The sequence below is a fragment of the Stylophora pistillata genome, chromosome 7 (assembly GCF_964205215.1).
Source record: "Stylophora pistillata chromosome 7, jaStyPist1.2, whole genome shotgun sequence".
Lineage (NCBI taxonomy): Eukaryota > Metazoa > Cnidaria > Anthozoa > Scleractinia > Pocilloporidae > Stylophora > Stylophora pistillata.
In genome coordinates this window covers 6,478,056-6,501,766 of record NC_142525.1, presented here as the reverse complement: position 1 = coordinate 6,501,766, position 23,711 = coordinate 6,478,056, and the positions used below count along the sequence as shown (strand labels likewise).

General features: G+C 37.5%; 1 protein-coding gene and 1 long non-coding RNA gene across 2 annotated transcripts in view; one reads left to right on the top strand and one right to left on the bottom strand.

Moving 5' to 3' along the window:
• LOC148726371 (uncharacterized) overlaps positions 1–23,711 on the bottom strand; it is a 447,217-nt gene that overhangs the window by 293,830 nt on the left and 129,676 nt on the right. The gene's annotated exons all lie outside the window — the stretch shown is intronic.
• LOC148726382 (uncharacterized) lies at positions 1,381–23,300 on the top strand. The gene is given in 7 exon segments (XM_088727430.1): positions 1,381–5,591; positions 10,597–11,315; positions 12,951–13,607; positions 14,368–14,556; positions 15,975–15,998; positions 16,830–17,123; positions 19,803–23,300. Coding segments are annotated over 6 exon segments (4,953 nt in total). The 5' UTR covers positions 1,381–5,591; positions 10,597–10,609; the 3' UTR covers positions 22,886–23,300.

Genomic DNA, 23,711 nt, shown 5'->3' with positions numbered 1-23,711 from the left:
GACTACTTTGAGTGCGATCATGATTCTCAACGAGTTTGCTAGTACGATTCTGAAAGGTAGATGATAAGCCTCTTGCAGGGCTGAGATGGAACGCCGCCTCATACCGGCACGAACCTACTTATCTCCGGGAGCTGTGGACGTAAATCTCTAGCGAGATTGTGCTCCATGAGTTAGCGCGCTGGACTGTGAAACTACTAGAAGTGGAGTGTCCATCCTTGGTACTGCCATTGCGTTGTTCTGTTGAGGAGGACCCTTCACTCACCTCTATCCAACCGGGAGGAGGAATGGATACCGGCAAACTACAAGGAGGAAGCTTGCCAAGTTGCTGAGGGCTAAGTGCAGTCCATAATTTGGAACAGTATCCTTTCCCTTTTCCACTTAGTTGTTGTTAGGGTGAAATATTGAATCATAAATCACCTCCTTTATTTGGTGGAGACGATCGAAAAAAGAACGAGCCGGAAATGGCAGGATTTTAGCATTTTTTTAAAATACCTTATTGAGGTGTAGCAGCTTTTTGGTGCACCATAGCAGTGGCGGATCTAGAGGAGGGGTACCGAATGATTTAGAACAAAGCACAAATGCTCACCATGACCATGTCAGTTCGAAGGAGCTAAATAACTTCAAAGGTATGCGGTCAACAACGCGGGCTCAAGCGTGCGAGGTTTGAAATTCAGCGAAATTTGCGAAAACTAGAAGGAGCCGGCATTTTAATTAAAACCGAGGCATTTTGTTCTCGTCAGAGACGTTTTCTTATTTCCACAGTTTTTAAGGAGAAAAATAATTTTCGAAAATATTTAGGGAATGCTCAAAGTTTTTGGAAGTTGATATGCAAAAGCAAAGCGGCAAAGGAAACAACGCCTCGAAGCATGAAGCAACAGGAAAGAAAATTAACCATGACTCCAACCTCATTCCCAGTGTCTCTCATCTTTGGTGGAGCGGGAAGATGAGAGACGCTGGGAACAAAGCTGCCATGACAATATCCAAGTTTCCGCGCTAAAATCCAGCGCATGGACTTCTCTTTCTGTCAGCTCTTCTTTATCCTTTGGCCGCTCTTGGCCGCGCGAAAAACAGCCAAAACAGCACAAATAAATGACGGGAGACGAAGGAATCTGTGGTTCCTGCTTCGCAAACACAAAATGTACTTGTTTGTCGAGCGGTAATTACTTTTGTAGGAGGTGTTCAGTTTTCGAAAACGAAGAGGACACTTCAGGGTGGAAAGAACGAAAATCTGTGAGTCGTATTTCAATGAAATGATGGAACCTGAACCACTGAAGTCAAAGTACTAGTGTCATGAAGAAAAGTCAAGATGACGATCGCGAATGTGAAATTCGACGTTTGAACTGGGCCTTAGTGAAGTTATTACTCATGCGTGATGTTGAATGGGATTTGGGCACATCCCTGGTAACCAGTTTCGCAGTTGACTCCATGGCTCTGAGGTGAATGGTAGGGCGGTGTTGATCTCTGCCTCGAAAGACTTGTTTGACGTTTTCTAAGCGGACGATTCTCGCCAAGGTAAATTCATTCATTTACCAGATATATACGTTTTAACTTTTTATTACTAGCGAGGGAATTGTCTTAACTCTCGCGGCTACTTGTTGCCTCGAACTTCCTGTTTGTCGTAGAGATGTTCGTATTCTACGAATTGGTGCGCATAGCTACCTTATTATAGGAAATTAACAATGCATGTAATTAACGCGAATTTCAAAAATTCGCGTTAATTTTATGTATCTTAAATTACCTCATTGTTAATTAAAATGACGTTAATTAAATGCATCGTTATTTAAAGACACCTTTATTATAAGCAAAGCCACAATTCCTCTACGTCACCGTCAGAGTCGGTTGACGCATCATCCTTTAATATTAAGTTCAAAATGTCCTTAGATTCATCAGTGTAGCGATGTCACTTCTTCAACTTTCTTGCGCAAAATGTCTATCGCATTTTTGTCATCTCATTTCATTTCTTATGTTTTTTACCGGAAATAGAGAGCAAATTTTGTTGTTGGCCGTTTTTGTTTTCTAACGAAATGAGTGCGAAAAATATTAAATTCACGTCTTAATTATGCAACATACCGCACGGAACTTCGCGTTAATTAAATGTATGTAAACATAACTTTTGGAAAATTCGCGTTAATTTCATGACGTGTAAATTTTCTTCGCGTTATTAACATGCTTCGTTATATTCCTATAATAAGGTATACTAGATACCCTTTATTCAATAGCTTGTTGTGTCGATTTACTTATTCGTTATCATTTTTACGAATTTGACTGTATTTGTTCTGCTTCTAGCCATGAGACATTTGTTATAAAAGACAGATTTATAGAAATCGTAGCTTTGTACTTCCGTCAGCACTTTCTGTTTGCAGGAGACATGTTTGGGCAAGATTTCCGTGTAATCCCATACTTCGTTAATTATTCTTAAAAGAAAGTAGAGGCAAAACAACAGATTACCTTCGAGATTACGCCTTTGTTTTGATTGGTTTAGGGTTATCGGAAATCTTTCTCAAATTTGTATTTTGCGATTTGCTGTGAATGGTTGTACTTGATATCTCTCTATTCAGCAGTTTCAAGTCAATTAGCGTATTATTTATTATTTCGGCTGGATTGTTTTGACTGCTAGCCATGAAATGGCACTTCTGCTTGCTCGTTTAAACACGAAGGTGTGCTGTTAAAGGAGAGGTCCCTTGGGTGCCTGGTAAATGAACAAAAGGAGCTAAATATGAGATATCTATTGTTTACTTCCACCAGCATGGTGGCAATGATGTAACGTGTGAACCACCTACTTCAATTTCAAATTTACTGTCACAAATAAAGACAGTTTCCATCGGAGAAAGGAAAAACAAATCTCAAAAATTCTTGTAAAAGTAAAAAAGGTAAAGCCTACACGTGAGCCATGTGGCTCGTCAGGCCAGCACTTAACTCCGGTTTCCATAGCATGAAGTGACTAGGAGTATTTCTACTCCCCCCTGGATGGGATGCCAGTCCATCGCAGGGTTACCCCCAGCATTAAATTCAGCGGTACCCATTTATACACCAGGGTGAAGAGAGGCACTGTGAGAGTAGAGTGTCTTGCCTAAGAACACAATACAATGTCCCGGCCGAGGTTCGAACCCAGACCGCTTGATCCGGAGTCGAGCACACAACCATGAGGCCACCGCACCTCCCACACAAAATAAAATTCTTGCATTGTGATGAAAACATAAAACAATTTTGAGGAATGCGCCTGCTGATCACTGCTTTGGATTAGCTATAGCTCAAGCTGAATTGACTCTAAGAGTTCTACATCACACGACGGTTGATTGACAAAAAATGTTCCAGAGGTACCTAAGGCAGCTCTTCTTTTATAGCGTGCCTTCGTGTTTAAGACATCTTCGTATTTGCTAACCGTTTGTTTATTTGTGCCGAGCAACGAATTGTAAAATGTTTTTATATTCAGTAGTGTTTGATGTTAATTGACCTATCATCCATTCTCTAGAATCTGGTTGCATTTGATCAGAAAATTGAATAGATACTTGTAATGTTTTCCCTGCCTTTTGTAATTCGTAACGAGAAAACATGCTGTGATTGGAATCTTGAAAATAACTAGCACATTTTTTGAAGGGAATCTGCTTACCCCAATCGGACTGCTGCAGTTGCTTGTTAAGATGAAAAATTCAAGTTTTTACTCGCATTCATGTAGGCAAAAGATTGAAAAATTAACTAGGTCCATGGAATTAAAACTGAACAAAAAATTGGATAAAAATTGGGTGAAAAAGGGTAAAAATTGGTGATGAGTTTTCCAGGTGGGAGCATAGTTATAGAGGTGTGCCACAGTGAAGTGTCCTAGGACCCTAATTACTTTTTAACATATTCTTAAATGATATTTTCTATTTTATTACAAAGGTTAAGCTTAATGCATACCCTGATGATCAGCAATTATATAGCTTTGATAAGGATCACTTTGCCCTGTATGATAGGATGAATAGTGAACTATGGATTGCTGTCGATGGGTTTAGGTATAACGGTCTTATGGCCAATCCAAGTAAATTTTATTCTCTCATACTCGGAGAAACTGATCTTAATTTTTCATTTCTAGTTGATGGGTTGAGAATCGAGCCGCATGATGATATAGATCTACTAGGAATTAATATTGACTCAAAACTTAGTTTTTCGAAGCATGTATCCCATATAATTATGCGATAGGGTCAATAACTAGTCTAGGGTCATTGGTCGTTTTGGAAAATCTTCTCTCTGGATCCATACGGTTGCATGTATACAGGGCATTTATACAACCTATCTTTCAGTACTTTAGTGCTGTATGGCATTATTGTGGAGCACGGAATTCTAGTGAGCTAGAGATAGTAAATAAGTGAGTGCTTCACCTAGTCCTCGGAGACAGATCAAGTTCGTATTCAGCTTTACTGAACAGGCTTGATATGGTATCACTAAAAGATAAAAGAGTCCAGGACATATTAAGTATGGTTTACAAAGGCCTTTACAACGTGGCTCCTGGGTATGTCGCATCACTTCCCAAAGAGCGCAGTCAAAGTGCATATAATTTAAGGGGTAGAAGGAAATTACAGATACCAGCGGTGAAGACTAGAACTTTTGGACTTCGCTCTTTCAGGTATCTTGCTGCCTCTGCATGGATCAGTAGCTTATCAGATGAATTAAGAATGTCAGGCAGTCTAGCAGCTTTTAAACGTGCCATTAGGAGTTATATATCTAGTGGGGATTAGTATATAATAATTAGCATTTTTATATGAGGTTTTAAAAAAGTCTTTCAATTTTAAAACTGTTGTCATTTGTTTGTAGTTATATGCTCGGAGATACTAGCACATGTAGTGCTATTCATTAATCCGAACGGAAATAAAGTTTACGTTTGTATGTATGTATACAAGGTTGCAGTGACCTCCTCTTGTGCTTCTAAAATGGAAATGTGTTTTTTTAAGTAGTTATTTAAAATCAATTTTTAGTTTAGTTTAATCCATTCGCCACGGGAGTGGCAGGAGAAAGGAACAGAAATTACGTCCCAATTGACACCTAACCCCTTTGTACCCACCATCCCACCCCGGGGAGGACATCCATAACACAGTAATCTCGTGCATGGGAAATTAATGTCTCCTACCCCCAACCCTGCAGGAGATGGGACCTCCATTTATTCGTCCTTATCCAAGAAGACTAGAATATCTAACCATTTCCAGATGTTATAGAAAGGTAGCAAATTCTTCTCCATTTTTTAAGACCTTGAGTGTTGGTCCGGCCGGGGCTCGAACCCTCAACTCTCCGTACAACAGTCCAGCACACTATCCTTTGGGCTAACTGGGCGGCGGTATAATTTACTCTTGGCCTGTTATACATGATATGATAACATTTCATGGTTTTCAGTCTTACAGAACCTGTTGATACATGTACCCTAACTCCAGATGTACTGATACCCTTGCGTTACTTAGTTTTTGGTTACGTCACAAGTCATGCGCAGTAAGCATAGAGCGGACCTCGTGCTTTCATATTTCAACTGTACTCCATTACAAAACGATAGCACCCAAAGTTTTTGTAGATTTATCGTTTCTGTTTGGTTTTGTGCACATTTTGGCCCCAAGATCGGGATAGAGGTGCGCCTTTTATATTACTTATTGTAATCGCTCTGACGGTGTTTGTCATTTGAATTCCTTTTATCTCCTACTTCATCGGTTCAGTCCCCGACATTCACTGAGTTCGCGATATATTTATTTCTTCTTGTATAATGTTTATCATTCAGATCGGCTAGCGATTTTACTTATCGTGCCTTGAATCGATTAAGCTATTGTTAAGTTTTAGCTTGGTTATTGCATCCTTGTTTCAGTTTATACGTGTTGGACCTCATTAAAGAATAACATCATTTAACTCTATGTTGTGGTGTTTGTATTCAATGTGAGATTCGACTCAGTTCATCAACCTATCGCCGCTAAACCAGAAATACCTTAAACTGCAGCTTTTTAGCCAGCCCTTTGAGTCTCACACATTCAGGGTGACATTTGCACAAACAAATTTAACATTTGGTTCACACACTGGAATTATTGTTTCATATGGCAAACTGCTGCTATAGGGTAACCAGTCAAGTTGCCTGAAAGACATTTCGCCCAAAGTCATGTTGCCTGAAACCTGAGTCATGTTGCCCAAAATTTTTGGTCATGTTGCCTGAACAAAAGGGTCAAGTCACCTGAAGAAACAAATACTTAAAAGATCAGGCTATTAGACTGTAAATATACACAATGAAGTTGAGAAATCTTAATCACTAATTAAAAACGCTCTTTGTTTCTGACAACACCTTTAAGATTGAAAATTAGTGTTGTTCGTTTCTAATAACCAAGGGAAGCGGGGTTTGTTTTTAACAACAAATTGAAGAGTTGCTTGTTTGGTATGTACTTGGTTTGTACTCGTGGACGTGTCCTAGGCTTGATGACCTTAATCTTGCTTTCTAACAACGCCATCGATTATATGAGGAAAATCGGAATATGTGTTTGAGTAACAATTCTAAAGGCATTGTTCATTTCTAACAAGCATTTTTCATTGCTTACAACAAAGTGAATTAACATTTGTTTCTAACAACAAAATGAAGCATAGTTGGCTTAATATGTACTTGTTTTGTACTCATGGACATATCGTAAGCTTGAGGAACTTTATCTTGGAATAGGGTGCCTATATTGTTGAGGTTGGATCAACATAATGTATTGAAGGCCCGGAATTTGTGTCTTAAAGTGGTGTCACTATAATTTTTCTCCTTTTCATATTTTAACTTCTTTGAAGCCTACGTAGGGTAATTTTAGTTGTGATCTTTTCTATATAGCAAGCCTAAGTATGTTGTCATCCTTTGGGTCATTGCAAAGTGCAAGTCAGCAAGGGATGCAAGGCATTATTTAGCCATTGCAAAATTAATTTTTTTTTAAATTTAAACTTTATACCATGAAATACATGAAAAATATTATAGTTTAATATTGTTTTGCTCCCGGAAAATGCTTGCAGACCATCAATCATCATGTGACATCTAATTGCAGCCACCAATATATATTGGAGATACAAGAGGATGGATCAAACCAACAAATTTTGACTTTCTCTCCTTCTTAAATGGAATTTCTTTCCCAATCACTCAATGTGTCCTTGGGGGGTGTGTTCTTTGTAGAATCAAATCCTTTTAGAAACTTTGTTGTGGGAATTGAGGCTCCTTCTTGCTTGTCATTCTTAAGGCTTTGTATTCTGTAAATGCATGGGCCCTACAGGATTTTGCACCAAAGTTTAGTTTGGTATGAAGAGAAATTCGTTGAATGTAACAGGAATGGCTGTAGCCAATGATTGTTAAACAAAATATGATAAAATACAGTTTATATTCTCTTGTTAAATAGTAATCATGTTATTTTAGTTACAAACAAATCCCTCAGGTTTTTTAATGGTAATTTTACAAAGATGTTGTTACATCGATATACATTTGTTACAGATGGTGTTTTTTTAATTAAAGTTGTTTCCATATTTGATTGTTAACAATCTTTATTAATTATTTATGCTGCTCATCATCTGATGTGGAAGAGTTATGGGAAAAGATTGTACTGTGGCCAAGGCAATGAGTAACCTAGTGTGAAAGCGCTCACTGGAAACAGCATTGCGTAAGGGGAGGCAGAAGGGTAAAAAATTCCTGACCCTGGCTTTGATATCTTTTTTGAAAAGCCCAAAATCTCAGCATCAAGATCATTAAATCCAGAGATATTGTACATGAAACTTTGCATAATGATACGTAACTAGCTTCAAACAAGCAGGGTTATATATTCCAGGCCCATCAGAATTTTGCAGCAGATTTATGAATGAGAAAGTTTGTCTTTGTGCCTCGTACCAGATTTAGCATGCCATGCTGGCCAACATATTGGTAACATTCTCTCCCTTTGATAGCACCTAAGTTTAACATGCCTTGGATTTCCTTTTTTTGTGATTGCTAAACAAAGCCTGACACTCCAATAACATTTCTAAGACACTTTCTTGACTTTACCTCCATCTTGTAAAATTTAGTAGGTAATATTAATTATGACTGTTGTGTGTGAGGGATATTTGCTAAGGAGATGACTTGCCTGGAGTCAGAAACAAAAGCCTTAAAGAACAATGAAGAAAGCAAGCAAGTGATTGAAAATGCTTGGAACAAGCTCATTCACTTACTCGGGTGTATATAGACACTGTTGATTGACACTGTGGTAATTTTTGACATTGGCTCACCTGAGAATGATGCCATCATCATGGAATGATCTTAATTAATGTGATATTGGCAGCACTTTTATAACAGACAAAAATGATTCTCTACTTTTCTTACTTAAGAAAACTTGTGGAATTTGCTGCTCATCACATTAATTATCTTTAATTTCAATCAGTGAAAAACCTTTCAGTCACATAAAATGCACTCTAATGTATATTGTTTCCAACACAGAGAAATTTAGAGGTTTGTTATCAAATGGAACCAGGAGAAAACCTTTTGAACAAAAATCATTGTGTTTCAATGCAAATATTAATTGAGCAACTCTGAGGCAAACAGTGGAAAATAAATGCAATTTAGATTGTGCAAGTGAAGAACGATGTGGATTTGCAGGGTCTAAATATGATGAAGTTTGGAAACAAATTTAATGAAGTGGAATATTTTCTTGTATTGTTTTTGTGAACTGTCAGAGGTTATGCATCTATTATTCTGTGAAGTTTGATGGTAACCATTATTCTGGATTTTTCCATGACTTTCTGGAAGCTCTCGAGCAAAATCACCAAGTGTGTCTGACTGAAAAAACCTTGGGACTTTTTTTGAGTTCTTTTAGTCACTTTGATATTTAAATGCAAGTTTTGCTATAAGACTGCCAATTCCAATTCAATTCAATTATTTACTTCACACTATAAATGATATTTACAGGGTTTATATTAAAGATAAGAGAATGAGAAAAAAATAAAGGTTGTATTTGGCCATAAAAATAAGGTTGAGATGTGTATGGTGTCCAAGGTAGCAAGAGCTTGCTAGTTGGACACCATATAAATAGCAGCCTATACTAAATAAATCAGCAGTAAACTAAAGTACAGCAAAATAGTCAAATTTTATTATGCAAAAGTTGATCTTTCCATTCTTCTTAAAGGTATTGTTACAGTAGGACATATATTTATGATTGGTGGGCACGGTTTCCCAGATCTTTGATTCAGAGTATTTGAATGATGATCTTCCCATGTTAGTGGATACTCTTGGTGTTAAAAAATTGAAATTACCAGCAAATCTCGTATTATGATTATGTTTTTTGCATGCTGGGGTCAGGACATCAAGGAAAACATCTGGAATGCTATCAGTTCTATTCTTAATCTTATGTGCAAGGCAGCATATTCTGAATTTGTATACACCATCCAATTTTAAAATTCCTAACAGTTTATAAAAGGGACTAGCACTAATTCCCTTGCTTGTGAAAAGAAGATGCTTTGGAGACATTTATTCTGCTTAGTACAGAGACAATTTAGTTTAGCATTGATGGCACAGCCCTAGGCAATAAAGCTTAAATAGGGCTATATCAAAGCATAGTATAGTTGTTTTATTATATTTCAATCTATGTGATATCTTTATTTGGTGAGAATCTCAGCATTTTTGCTATTTTGTTGTTTATATGTTGTATCTGTGGCTGCCAATTTAGGTGCTTATCGATATAGACTCCCAGGTGTTAATCTTTTAGTTCAATGTTTTCAATATTTCTTGTAGGGTGGTGTCTAGGAGATGAAATTAACATGTAGTTTAACTTAGTTTTTGCAAAATTAATAGATAACTTATTTCGTGCACAGTATTTATATAGATTTGTTTTAGCTCATGACTCATAACAGAGTCAAGGTTATGTGGGTTGTCACTAGTAAAGAACAAGTTGATATCATCAGCAAAGCTCTGCACTGTTTATCAGTACAATTTGGTAAATCATTAACATAAAGTGGAAAGAAAAGTGGACCTAAAGTTGAACCTTGAGTTATACTACACTACTGTACATGTTATATTTTCATTGACAGATTTTGTGAAGTCATTTTTAATATATGAATTGGCTATGGTTTTGAAAATAACTCTCAAACCATCTATGCAAGACTCCTCAAATGCCACATGAAGAGAAAGTAGAATGTTGTGATTTACTGTGTCAAAGGCCTAATTGACAGTTAGTCAAGAAACAGACCACATGTGACTTAACTGCTTTCTATCAATTTGCAAGCCTAAAGTTGTCTGTAATTTCAAGAATAGCCTGTTCAGTGGAGTATCCTTTCCTGAATCCAAACTGATATTTGTATAAAATTTGGTGTTTTTCTATGAAGGAATATAGTTGGTTATAAACAAGTCCTTCAAGTACTTTATTGAATCAGGTGAGAGAGTTAGTAATTGGTATATCTCCACTTTTATATACTGGAGACACCTGAGAGACTTTTAAGTTCACAACTGAAGCAAGTTAACAAACGTGTTTATTTCTAGTTTATTTTATCCACAAGTTGGTCATAGTTTTCTTTGATTTGTAGGTTGATGGATATCGTGGTGTTGCAAAGTTATTATGATTTTTGTGTGTGTTTTGTAATGTTGCCTTCTGTACATTAATTATAATCATTTCTTCACAGAGAACATGTTTTCATGGCTTCTACCAACCCAGCACTTCCTTCTACCAAGGAAACTTCTAATTATGCCAGGCTCTGTCACCTTCTCGTCTATGTGGGATCATGCGTGTTGAGGGGAATCTTTGACAGGGTCTGTCCACCAGAAAACCTTCACGCAGCCCTGACTGATCCCTCAAATCATGCAACGTTACAAACACTTCGAAAGAAAAGAGTCCTAAGTAACACCCAGTGGGGTAAACTATATCCTGCCTTCAAATCTTCAGTTTCTTCAAGAGACTTTGACAGCTCACTATTTCTACTTCTTCTGAGGAATATCTTTGGTGTGACTTTCCCTGCCTCTGGCTGGAATAACATTCCTTCAGGATCAGACACCTCTCCAGAAGCTGACATCACCCGCCTCAAGTTCTTCAGGCAGATAGTGTACAGTCATGCTTCTGTTGCTTCAGTAGACAATTTCACTTTTAGTTTGTACTGGAACAACATCAAAGACACCTTTCTGCGTATTGGAGGGGCCTCATATGGGGATGTTATCAATCATATTGCATCCTATTGTATTGATGCTGATCTTGAAGAACACTACCGAGAGCTTCTTAGAGAGTGGTTGAAAGATGGAGACTGTATTGCAAGCAAATTACAGAAAGATGAAATGGTTAAAAAAGCTAGGAAGGAAGAGAACATGGAGGGTGCTATTGACATTTCTGAACAAAACTCAGGAATGGGAGGTGTGTGTAAATTTTGGTTAATATTGAGTTTTAAACTTATTCTGTAGTGTTGAAAGGCAAAGTAAGCTCCAGACACTGTAAGATTTTCCCTTGCAATTTAACTCTTTGATACCTCAGAGTGACTGTCACAGGACTTCTCCCCACAAAATCACCCCAAGTCAAACATTAAGGTAACTGTAGACCTTTAGAGGGAAAATTTTGCAAATTTTGCTGCATATTCAGCAGCTTAAACATTTATCTGTTGTTTGGTGAGAAAAAAATAGAAAAAAATCATTGAATGATAAAGAAATTTTTAAAGAAAAACTTATTGTTAGAATAGTTATTAACAACTAGCTAAAGGTTTCATATTAAATGTAAGCTACTCCTTTGCTTTTTTACCATAAACTTTATCCACCAGCTCCAATTTCAATGATTTAAATATTTTGTGTGATTGAGAGTGGTTTGCCATTAGGCAACAGTTAGGCCACCATCATCGATGATCAATTCAGTGAGAGGATAGTTTATCATATGTCACCATAGTACATGCATATTGTACATACGCTATCATAGTTTGCCATTCGTTTACCATGTCTAGGAGTCTTAGAAGCCAAACCTTGGGCTTAAGTTTTGTGGATTCCCAAACTTTAAGTGAGTTAATAGGTTATGTAGATTTTACAGATTTGTTACAAAACTTTCCAAGAATATTAACTGGTTATTATAATGTACTGAAATGTTTTAGGCTTTTTTTATATTCCAAAGACTTAAACTCTTCTAACGCCCTCTCATGTTATTAACATCAGGGAACATTTCATTAGCTGCGCTTAAAGCAAATTTTCTCTGACACTAGTAGAAGTATTGAAAAAGCCTCACTTATGTGTTGCCAAACAAGAGCTTGAATATGGCCTGACATTTGGACCACACACAGGCCTTACATCAGCCAGGCAAGAACAGAACCAGACAGAGTGGGAAATGAGTGGTAATCAACCCTTGCAAGAGCCAGACTAAGAAAATCATATGCAATTTAGGAAACAAGCTTGACACTAGCCAGACAAAAGTAGCAATTATGGTCCCAAGAGTAAAGGAAATGATGGCTATAATTAAAGAAACTCTTGATTGTTGAATAAATTCTCATCATCAGCATCTCGGGAAATGTAAAGAGAACAGTATGGAGAATATGCATACTGATGTTAGAGTGTAAAGGATTTTAAAATTATGCTTGAAATTGTGACATACTGACAGGCAGGTATTTTGAGAATTGGAAGTCTAGAGTAGCTTAATGTTTTGAAACTTGTCTGCAAATGTGCTCAAAGTTGAATTTAAGGTGCATTTCAAGGCAAATTTTTAATGGTAATCTTATTTTTTGGAATCTGAAAGCATTGTAGAGGTTCAATTTTTATCTGAGTGTCCATTTTGGAGTTCAAAGTCATGTCATGGTTCTTCCTGGAGCATACATTTTTGTTATAAGTAAATTAAATATAATTTTCTCGAAATTTATTTTGTTAAGTTCATGTGAGGGCTAAGTTCATAGTGTTGAACTGAAAGCAGTTCTCATACTATGTGTAAATTTCAAAGAAATCCTTCTCAGACAATGTTTGAATGAATTTGTATTTGGGATGAAATTTACTATCGGTAAAATTTCATATTTTTCCTTTACAGAGACAGAAATTAAGTGTGCTGAAAATAGATCAGCATTGAAAGCCAATGTCAGCCTGCTAGAGCTCAGTGTTAAACTTCCAAAAATGAGTGATCTTCCAGATACCTCTTCTGCTTGGAGCAATGTTGAACTCCCTGTTGATATTCTGTTATTAACAGTGGAGGACTGTGAGTTCTTAAGCTGCATTGCCTACCTGAAGAAACCCTTTAAGAGTTACCACAACAGTATTGGCTATGTGTACTTTGGCTGCACAGGTGATGGTCAAGGAAAGAAACTGAAAATTGCATTGATGAGGTGCTCCAAAGGTTCAGATGTTCCTGGGGGCTCTTTGTCTGCTGCAAAAGATGCCATCTCTCTACTTAGACCCAAGGCTACTTTTTCTGTTGGTGCATGCAGTGGTTTGAACAACAGAGAGGTCAAGCTAGGAGATGTGGTTGTTTCATCAAAGCTGATAACAGCTGCACACCAAACTCCCCCCAGCAGAGATATTGGTAAGCTGATCAAACATGTGGCTGATGGGTGGAAGGCACCTTTACAAAATGCTGATGAATATAATGCCAAAGTGCACTGTGATGGAGTGTTTCTGAGTATCTCAGAGGTAAACAAGGAGATGATTGACCGACTTCCTAAAGCAACTGCAGTTGAAATGGAAGGTGGAGGTGAGAACCATATTGATGAAAATACTGGTAATTCATATGTAAAGGATGTTAGCACATCTAGCAAGTGTTTTTGAAAACACGTACTGCTCTGGAATTGTCCCTGCTGGTCCAAGAAAAATATCATGTAGCATGCTAACTTTGCAGTAATTATATAATGTGTATTTATTATAGTAAATTTGTGTTAGGGTATTTTTACAGGTGAAGGTGACTGATTGGATAATGCTCCCTCAGGATGTCAAGAATTGTTTTTCATCTTGTTAAATAGAGTTAAGCTTTAGGAATACAAATAGTCACAGTCCCAGCTATCAACCTTTTAACTCCCCAGACTGACCAAGACAGAATTTCTCCTTCCAATATCAATATGATATCAAGCAGACAAGTAATAAGAATAGAGCAAATATCAAGAAAGGGATTATTAGTGGATCCAAAACCAAATTCTCCCAACCAACATTATAGGATAATTAGATCTAGGGAGTGAAAGAGTTCACTCTAATTGATAACATTTTGTCTCTTGAGAAATGTAAACTGAAAATTAATTTTACAGTCTTGGTGTACAAGTTTTCTTGTAAACATTGGTTGTACATGTAGGGACTTACAATAACCTCTTTCTATGATGTGGATGTTTACCAGAAGCTAGAGTGTGAATCTGTGTGAACTTCAATTGAACAATAATTATCACAAGGATGCAAAGAAATAAGCTTATAATGGTTAAAAGACATGTCAGTGTTAAGAGACATTCATGAATGTTTTATTTATTCAGGAGTGTTTGCAGCAGCCTATGATTTTAAGACAGAATGGGTGGTAGTCAAGGGCATCAAAGACTTTGCAAATGAAAGGCAGTCTTCAAGTGAGAAATGGAAACAAATTGCTTGTGTGATGGCGGCATCTGTTGTGGCCAACATTTTGAGTGATCCAGTCATATTCCAAGATTGGCCTCACTATAATGCAGGTAAAATCTTTTTTTTTTAAGGAATAGATGTGATTTAGATCTAAGTTCCCACAGCATATTTTTGTATGGATTGCAATCAGAATGAGTCATTCAGTAACAGTTTACAAAAAAGAAAACAATCAAGTTACACTAATTTTGATTCCCATGTAAGGTGAACATGGTTTCTTTAAACCTTTACACCCTGATATCCGTATTCATATTCCCCATACTTTTCTCTATACATTTACTTGGGAACTGACAAGGAGAATTCATTCAACGATCAAAGCTTCCTAGTTCGGCAATAGTTTCCTCTATTCCCGTCATCTTTATGAATGATTCAGCAGTATTACTGTAATGAAAAAATAGATGCAGGCCACTCAAAGGATTTAAATGGTTACTGTAAGTGTTACGGAGAAACTTTTGGTTACATTGAGGGATGTAACAATGGATAACAGTTCATTCAGTGAGTGAGGAGAAAACCTGTATTCAGTAGTTAGCTTGGTTTATATAACGTAGCTCCATTTTCTGCCTTTAAAAGCACACACAACCCACAATTCCTCTATTCGCTCCGACGAAGGGCTAACGCTTGAAATGTCAGCTTTTGTAATCGTTACGGGGGCCAATTTACCATTTCAACTTTGTTGATATATCCAAATCATTTGGTTTATATAGCAGCCAAAATACGGAGAACTGACAGAGGCTAATGACATCTGCAAAAGAGATTTGATGACTGATTTGAAATATATTCCAGGGCCAATTTGCAACACAGCAAATTGTTTTCACACGTTTTACCCCCCTGATCTCATTAGAAATTCTCCCTACTGTCTGCCATTAATTCTTATGATGTTCCTTTAAATAAATTGGTATGAGATCAATTTTTATTCCCTTATTGATATTTATTTTCGTTCTCATCACTTGTCTGGTTGATAATGTATTGATATTGGAAGAAGAAATTCGGTCTTGGTCACTCATGAAAATTTTTAAAGGATTAAACTAATAAAGAAGACTTATTGAGTGATATGTGTACAACTGTATTTTGATGTTGGAAAGTTTTTGGAATGAGAAGGAAAGTGATGGATGCCAGCTTACATATTTATGTTTTTTTTTTTAACCTTTTTCTTGGAACCTGCAATTGATATCACTTTGGTTTTAGACCATTTTAAGTGAATGTCTTAAGAACAAATTGGTTTAACATTTTCACTCCTATGATTTCGTTAGTAATTATTGTCTTCACTGTCTGCCACATAATTCTTATGATGTTACTTTGAAAAACTTTGTGTTGGGTCAACCAACAATCCCCTTGTTGATATATTTCTTAATTCTCATAACTTGTGTGCTTGATATTGTATTGATATTGTAAGGAGAAACTCTGTGTTGGTCACTCATCAGAGTTAATGGGTTAAACTGACAACATTGTTTTTGTTTCTTGAATAATTTAGGTGCCAATGAATTACCTGCTCAAGGTAAGTTCCACGTGTTCTCATGATTGAAATACTTGTAGCCTTAGTGATGTTTATTGCTCACTACATACAGTAGTTATATAATGATTAGTGAATCATAGAATGCGTCAGACTTTTAGAATTGCTTCCTTCCTACTGTCTCAGACTTTAATTAATTTGTAGATTAGGCTTAGCAGCCCTTCCTATTGAACAGACCTCTTTTCATCACATTTTGCCACTTTGAAAGGTTTGCACAAACTAGTACGTAATTTTTCACTGCCTACTTTCCTTGGTGATGTTAAGGTGGCTGAACACCGTTTTGGCGCGCGCTTTTGCTGATGCAATTGAGCGCGTGCCCAAGGATTGTGAAAAACAAACATGCCAGGAATTTACTCAACACGTACCCAAACCATCTGTGCTATTTTCTATACTTGTACTTGCTTTACTATACTTGTACATTTCAGTACCAATCATTATACTTGTTGTCTTACTTTGAAGTAACATGTTGAGTTTAGCTATAACTTTGTGAACTTTATGTCATGATTTAATATTTTGGAATAGAGTTTATTGAGTACATTTTTTCCAACTTTGTACCTTTTCAGTGAATTTTTCAGGGGGGGTAAGAATTACTTCTCCGTTTTTGCTGCTCCACACCCCCTCTCTACCTAAAAGAAAATCAGGAAGTTGCCAAATGTCAGAGAAGTAATAGAAAAAAACTAAAAAAACCCACTTGTTTATTTAAGGGGGGGTGTTGCTAGGGAATTTAAATTCATTACACACAGCCATGAATCTAGTTGCAGTAAGTATTTCACTTTCATCAGAGACAGAACTCAAAAGAATTATTATTTTGAACAGGTTTACCTGAGAAGCCCACCATCACAAATGTAGAAAGTGAAGTTGACAAAGATTTAACTGTGACCTGGTCAGAAGTAGAGGCTAACAGCAGTAATTGCAGCATTAAATACCGTCTGGAATGGACGAAACAACCCATGACACAATCCACAGAACTGGTTCAACGGGGAAACATTGTGGAAACTCACCACGAGATATCTGGTCTCGAGTATGACGCAGAGTACGAAGTGAAGCTGTTTGCTGTTAATAAACATGGAGAAAGTGAGCCAGACGTCAGAACATTTAAGACAAAGAGTGGTATGTACTGTACCTTAACTTTGAGTCGAATAGTTGCAAATGAAATGAATAAATAAATAGTTGGGTCCTAAATCCAGGGGTAACACTGCTTTTCGTAAAACAAAGAATTTAGAAACTTTGTGACAATAGGTTTAATACTCATACCGCAGCACTTGTAAAAGAAAAGACAATGATTTGCCAAACTTTTTAGAAAACGCTGAGTCCCATAATGTGAACTTAAAGTCATGATTTAATATTTTGGTATATATGTCTACTGCAAAAATTTTTTTAACTATCTACCACCTCATTGTAGGCCAAATATATACGAAACTTTTTCTGAACTTATAGGCTATCTGCAAGTCACATTAGTTGATCTCCCCTAAAAATTCCACAACCCTATCGTTAGTTCCACATGCATAGTTCCTCCTCTACCAACTATGCCTATGATATCCATTTTTAGCACTCCTTCAACATTCCTTGAGGTAATGTCTCCTACCTAGTTCCTCCCTGGGAATCCATACAAATTACTTCTGGATCTCTTCAACTCGACCTCCACTCTCCTTGTACTTAAAAAAAAAAAAAACAAAAAAAACAAAAAAACAGCAGGTTGCAAGGTTTTAGAGAAGTAATTGAAAAAACTAAGACATCCTCTGGTTTATTCAAGGGGGTGGGGAAGGGGGAGGCCCAGGTCGTTAGGGAATTCGAATTCATTACGTACATCGATGAATGTAGCAACGCTCCGCCTTGAAACGGTTTTTAACCGGATCTTTCACCCCGACTGTCCTACTAATGTAGATTAGAACGGAACCAATTGTCAAAGCATCTTTTTCAACATCTGTCGTTTGATGATGTGAATATTTCTTTAAGAGCCTGGGACTATTCAGGCAAATAGGTTAACTTGACGGGGGCAAACGAAAGACTAATGTGTTGACAATTTTGTCGTCAATTGCAGATTTAGACTTTCTCGTGAAGTTAGGTAAACTTCAAAACTTCAAAAATGGTTTTAAAGTATTCAGATTCAAAAATTTTCTCTTAACTCCACCTCGGCGGCCTTCTTGATCTCCAAAGTAGCGGCGAAGTCAGAGGGCTGTTTTAATTACAAATTGGTGTTTTAGGGACATCCATTACCTAAATGTCCCGGATTGGTCACGAATCAGAAAAAGAAATCTGCTTAAGCGTAAACCAGGTCAGAGCTATCGTGCACTTGAGAGATCCTCACTGACTTATATTTAAACTCAAGGGAGTGGTTCTTACCAGAGATTCAGAATTAAGAAAATCTGGTTTTCCAAAATTGACGGAAGTATCTATTTCTGAAATTAGTTACGAGGGTTCTTAAGTGTGATGGAGATTGAGAAATGTAGATTTTTCCATCTTTCATGGCTGTAAGTGACTTAACAGGACCGGTCAAGCGTCCTTAATGATACGTTACGCAACCCTTGTCAACCTATTCTGACAACGCTCCACTCCCTCCTCAAGGATAACTTTTTCATGAAATTCATTGTTGTTCTTACCAACCTTATCAAGCGAAAGGGAGAGGGAAAGATTTGTTAACTATTATTACGAATGATAACCTACCATTAATTTTCGTTCGATTTTATTGGATACCTAAGTTATCAGGCAATAACTTCCGTCTGCGTCGATATTTGTCCTCTGATTGTTTCCGTCAGAAAGAAACAAAGCTAGTGGAAAAAAAAGCCTGCTCTAAAGTTTTCTCTTATCATCTCTATTTCCTTTTTTTCACACACAACAAAAACAAAGTCGTTTTGTTGAGTCCAGTGATAGTGGTATTAAAAAGCTGGTCGCATATACTCATCCGCCGTCAGATCAACTCTGGCTTTTTAAAGAGCGGTTTTCGCGCGATATGAAAATTAAGAGTTACAAAATAAATAAATAAATAAATAAATAAAGAGTTAAAAAATAAATAAACTCTCGAAACTTCGCTTCTAGGCCTTGTAACATAGACTGAGGGCAGAGTTACCAAATGGTGATTGGCTGTGACAGAAAGCATTTAAAATTAATTTTGGTAGTTGCCCCAGGGAAGTACCAAAATTTAGAAAACGTTAAAATAGGTTACCTTTGCCTTAAACTTTTGATATCATTGCTGGCAAATGTTTTTCAACAAGGTTGCTTTCCTTTGGTTGACGTTGTACAAAAATAAAACGGAGTGAAAACTGAAATGGCTTTCCAGGAACGTGCGTAACAGCATGCGTTATTAGATTTCTGAAAGCACACGTGAAATTAATCCTTAATTTTACTCGGCTTTCGATTACCCCTGCAAATATTTACTTTTCATACAGTCTCGCAGCAGTGGACATTGTCAGCTGATATACCAGCCACCCGAAAGGGTTTGTTTACCCTATGATATACTTGACTTTTAAGGGAGGAATAACGCTTTAACGAAACAACCTTTTCTATCCTTTGGATAGGGATGGATTTCTCACCTCATAGACACAATAGTCACTTTTCAAGCACACAGCTCTGTGTTAGTTAATGTCCCTGTGCTAAATTCGATAGAAAGTATTTAAACTGCATTTACTCGTTTTCACATAATAGGATATTTTCCTTCCCCTTTTGTTTAGCCGTAAGTCCCTACACAACATTTTTAAAAGTTCAACCCTGTGGAGTAAGAATTAAGGTACACAAACTGCTCTCCTCGCGTTCTTGTTATTTCTTGAATGTATTCCCTTTCTTATCCTTCAGCCATAACTGCTTACACTACAGCTCTAAAGACTTCCATTACAGACCAAACAGAGTTCCAACCCAAACTGCTAGCCTCTCACACCATTTCCAACGCGAAAACGGATGAAATATTCACTAATCTTCTCATACAACATGGAAGAAAAGGCCTCACCAGGAATGACCAGAGAAATTCAAGAAGATCAGTGCTCGAATACTACGGAAAAGCCAGCGGTACTCCAGTAAAGCATTGCGATGAAATATTTCTTGGCATGGGTAATAATCAGAAGGATTCTAAGTCTATTCTTGTCGTTGGAAAAGCAGCGATTGGAAAATCTCTGTTTTGCCAAAAGGTGATTCGAGATTGGGCCAACAACAAATTATGCCAAGCAAGAGAAAACACTAAAATCCCAAATTTTAAATTTGCGTATTTGCTTACTTTCCGTCAATTGAATTTGCTTGAAGAAGAGCGTATGACCTTACGAGAAATCTTAAACTTTTCTTCAATGTTAGATGACGTTACATTTGATTATATTATAAACCATCCCGAAGAAGTTTTGATTATCCTTGACGGCTATGATGAGTATTTACAGCAAGATGACATCGCCGGAAACTCGGGGAAAGAATATCAGAATGACGCTAGATGTAAAATGCCGGTGGCCGCATTATGTTCAAAACTCATCACGGGAGAGATACTGAAAGGTTCTGTCGTTGTTGTAACCTCGCGGCCTGATGAATCGGATAAGCTGGGAGGAATCCGTTTTAAACGGTACGTAGAAATTGTGGGATTTTCTTCACAACAGGTTAAAGAGTACATTGAAAAGTACTTCAAGGAAAACGAAAATATGAAGAGCGCTGTGCTTGAACATGTCATGAAGAATGAGAACCTAGTCAGTTTTGCTCATATTCCTATGCTCTGTTATCTGTTGTGTTTCGAGATGGAGTATACTCTAAGCGAAACAAGAAATCCTCGTGACCTTCCTGTCTCAACAACCGACATTTACACAAAACTTATTGATATTTTTGAACTTAAGCACTGCTCTGAGTCAGAATACAGACAGAAAGAAATTCCTAACAAATTCAAGCCTCCTCCGGTCATCAAAACCACATTAGAGAAATTATCAAAACTAGCGGCAAAACTTCTGCTTGAAAGGAAGCCAACTTTTGATGAAAGCGAAATAGAAGGCGGTTTTGAGTTGGAAGAAGTCAACAAACTGAAAGGTAGCGGTCTTCTTTACTGTGGTCAGCCTTACAGGACTGGTTCGATCAGAACCACGAAACACTTCAGCTTCACACATCTCACTGTCCAAGAATTCTTAGCCGCCCATTGGTTTGTAAAGGAAAATTGTATTCCAGTCGAGAAATGCTCTGAAATGGTTTTCCAATTCATGGCTGGCATTTTGTCAAATGAGGGAAAAGAGGAACTGATGGAAAAGTTGTTGACCAGTAGTCAAGTTTCAGGGAGTCATAATGCAATTCTGAGAGCAAAGTGTCTGAGTGAGTATCAAGACAAAAAATTCGCTAAAACGTTTATCAGGAATCATCCGCGAGCGTTCAGTAGTTCAGACGGTGTCATGTATTTTGAAGGTTTATCAGATATAGACAGCATTGCATTATCATTTGTGTTGGACATTATCAGTGAACTAAATAAAGAGGAAGCTGGTGAGGCACAACACAAATGTTCTGATAAGTTCGTCCCAGCTAAGGCATTGTCACTTTTAACTTTCCACCTAACAATGTCTGGAATGCAACGAGTCTGTAATTCACTGATCAATGAACACTCTGTTGTGTCTCAATTGACTATAGCGGGATCATTCGTAAGTGATACCTGTGTTGCCAGTCTATGTGAAGCTTTACAGCATCCAAGCTGTAAGCTAACCACACTAGGTCTGTGGGATAATAACATATATGAAACCGGTGTTGACAGTCTATATGAAGCTTTACAGCATCCAAGCTGTCAGCTAACCACACTAAATCTGTGGATTGATGACATCATTGCTATCGGATTTCCCAGTCTATGTGAAGCTTTACAGCGTCCAAGCTGTAAGCTAACCACACTAAATCTCATGAGTGATTGGATGGTTAATACCGATGTTGCCAGTCTATGTGAAGCTTTACAGCATTCAAGCTGTAAGCTAACCACACTAGATCTGAAGGGTAATTGGATCACTGATACCGATGTTGCCAGTCTGTGTGAGGCCTTACGGCATTCAAGCTGTAAGCTAACCACACTCAATCTGTCGGGTGGGAGGATCGCTGATACCGGTGTTGCCAGTCTATGTGAAGCTTTACAGAATTCAAGCTGTAAGCTAACCACACTAGATCTGAGTGTTGTTGGGATCACTGATACCAGTGTTGCCAGTCTATGTGAGGCTTTACAGCATTTAAGCTGTAAGCTAACCACACTAGATCTGAGTTTTAATAGGATCACTGATACCGGTGTTGCCAGTCTATGTGAAGCTTTACAGCATTCAAGCTGTAAGCTAACCACACTAGATCTGGGGAATAATGAGATCACTGATACCGGTGTTGCCAGTCTGTGTAAAGCTTTACAGCATTCAAGCTGTAAGCTAACCACACTAGATCTGAGTGGGGATAAGATCACTGATACCGGTGTTGCCAGTCTGTGTAAAGCTTTACAGCATTCAAGCTGTAAGCTAACCACACTAGATCTGAGTGGGGATAAGATCACTGATACCGGTGTTGCCAGTCTGTGCGAAGCTTTACAGCATCCAAGCTGTAAGCTAACCACACTAGATCTGAGTTGTAATTTTAATATCACTGATACCGGTGTTGCCAGTCTATGTGAAGCTTTACAGCATTCAAGGTGTAAGCTAACCACACTAGATCTGAGTAGTATTGCGATCACTGATACCGGTGTTGCCAGTCTATGTGAAGCTTTACAGCATCCAAGCTGTAAGCTAACCACACTAATTCTGAGTAGTTGTGGGATCACTGATACCGGTGTTGCCAGTCTATGTGAAGCGTTACAGAATCCAAGCTGTACGCTAACCAGACTGTATGTTTAGTGTTAGTGCGTTAAAAAAAAAAAAATTCTTCAAGCCATAGCGGAGAAATACAGACCAGGTTTTGAACTTATAATTTAGAAATTGAGCCATTTAAAGCACTTTCTGTAAAAGTGGGAAGCAGCGTCAAACTAATTTACATCATTAGCTTACAAGAGATCTCGCCAATATCTTTTAATGATCTTAATTTTAAGCTAAATCTTGAAAAAGAAACAGTTACGAAATGGTTGTAAACAAAATATTTTGAATCATTACTGACCATAGTAGAAGTGTATGGTAAAAGGCTGTCGTGAAAGCAGCTTGAAGCCTGAAAACGTTAATAGTTTTTGTGGACTTGATAGTTTATTATTATAGGTACTCAAAGTAAGTTTTGTAAATCCTTTTTTCTGGGTCAACGAGAGTTACAAAGTATTTGTACTGTCATAGCTCAGTGTGAGTAAAATAAAACGATTGTTGTAAATAGAATCGCATTGAATAAAGATTTGTTGATAGATTGCTCGCTGGGAATATATTGCTTCCTATACCTTCAGTTTGTGGGTTTAATTGCTTGAACCTTTTTACTCTGAAGAGCTGATTGCAAATTCTCCCCTCTCGTTGATACACATTTCCTAGTTAATTCGTTACGAGAATTTGGTGTTAGATTTGTAGTACTAAGTGTTAAATTCTTATTACCTGTTTGCCAGATAATGTATGGATACCATAGGGAGAAGTTACCTGTTAATCACTTCTGGCATTGTCAAGTAGGAGACTGGGAATAAATTGAGAGGAGGCCACTGTGAGTCAAAAAAGGGGCTCTGACGTGAGAGTTTCAGACATGAAAAAAGGCTTTTTTTCTTGCACTTACTCGATTTCGAACTCATTCTTGAGCCATTCTTAAGCCGAGCCAATCATTGCAGAGATAGGTTGC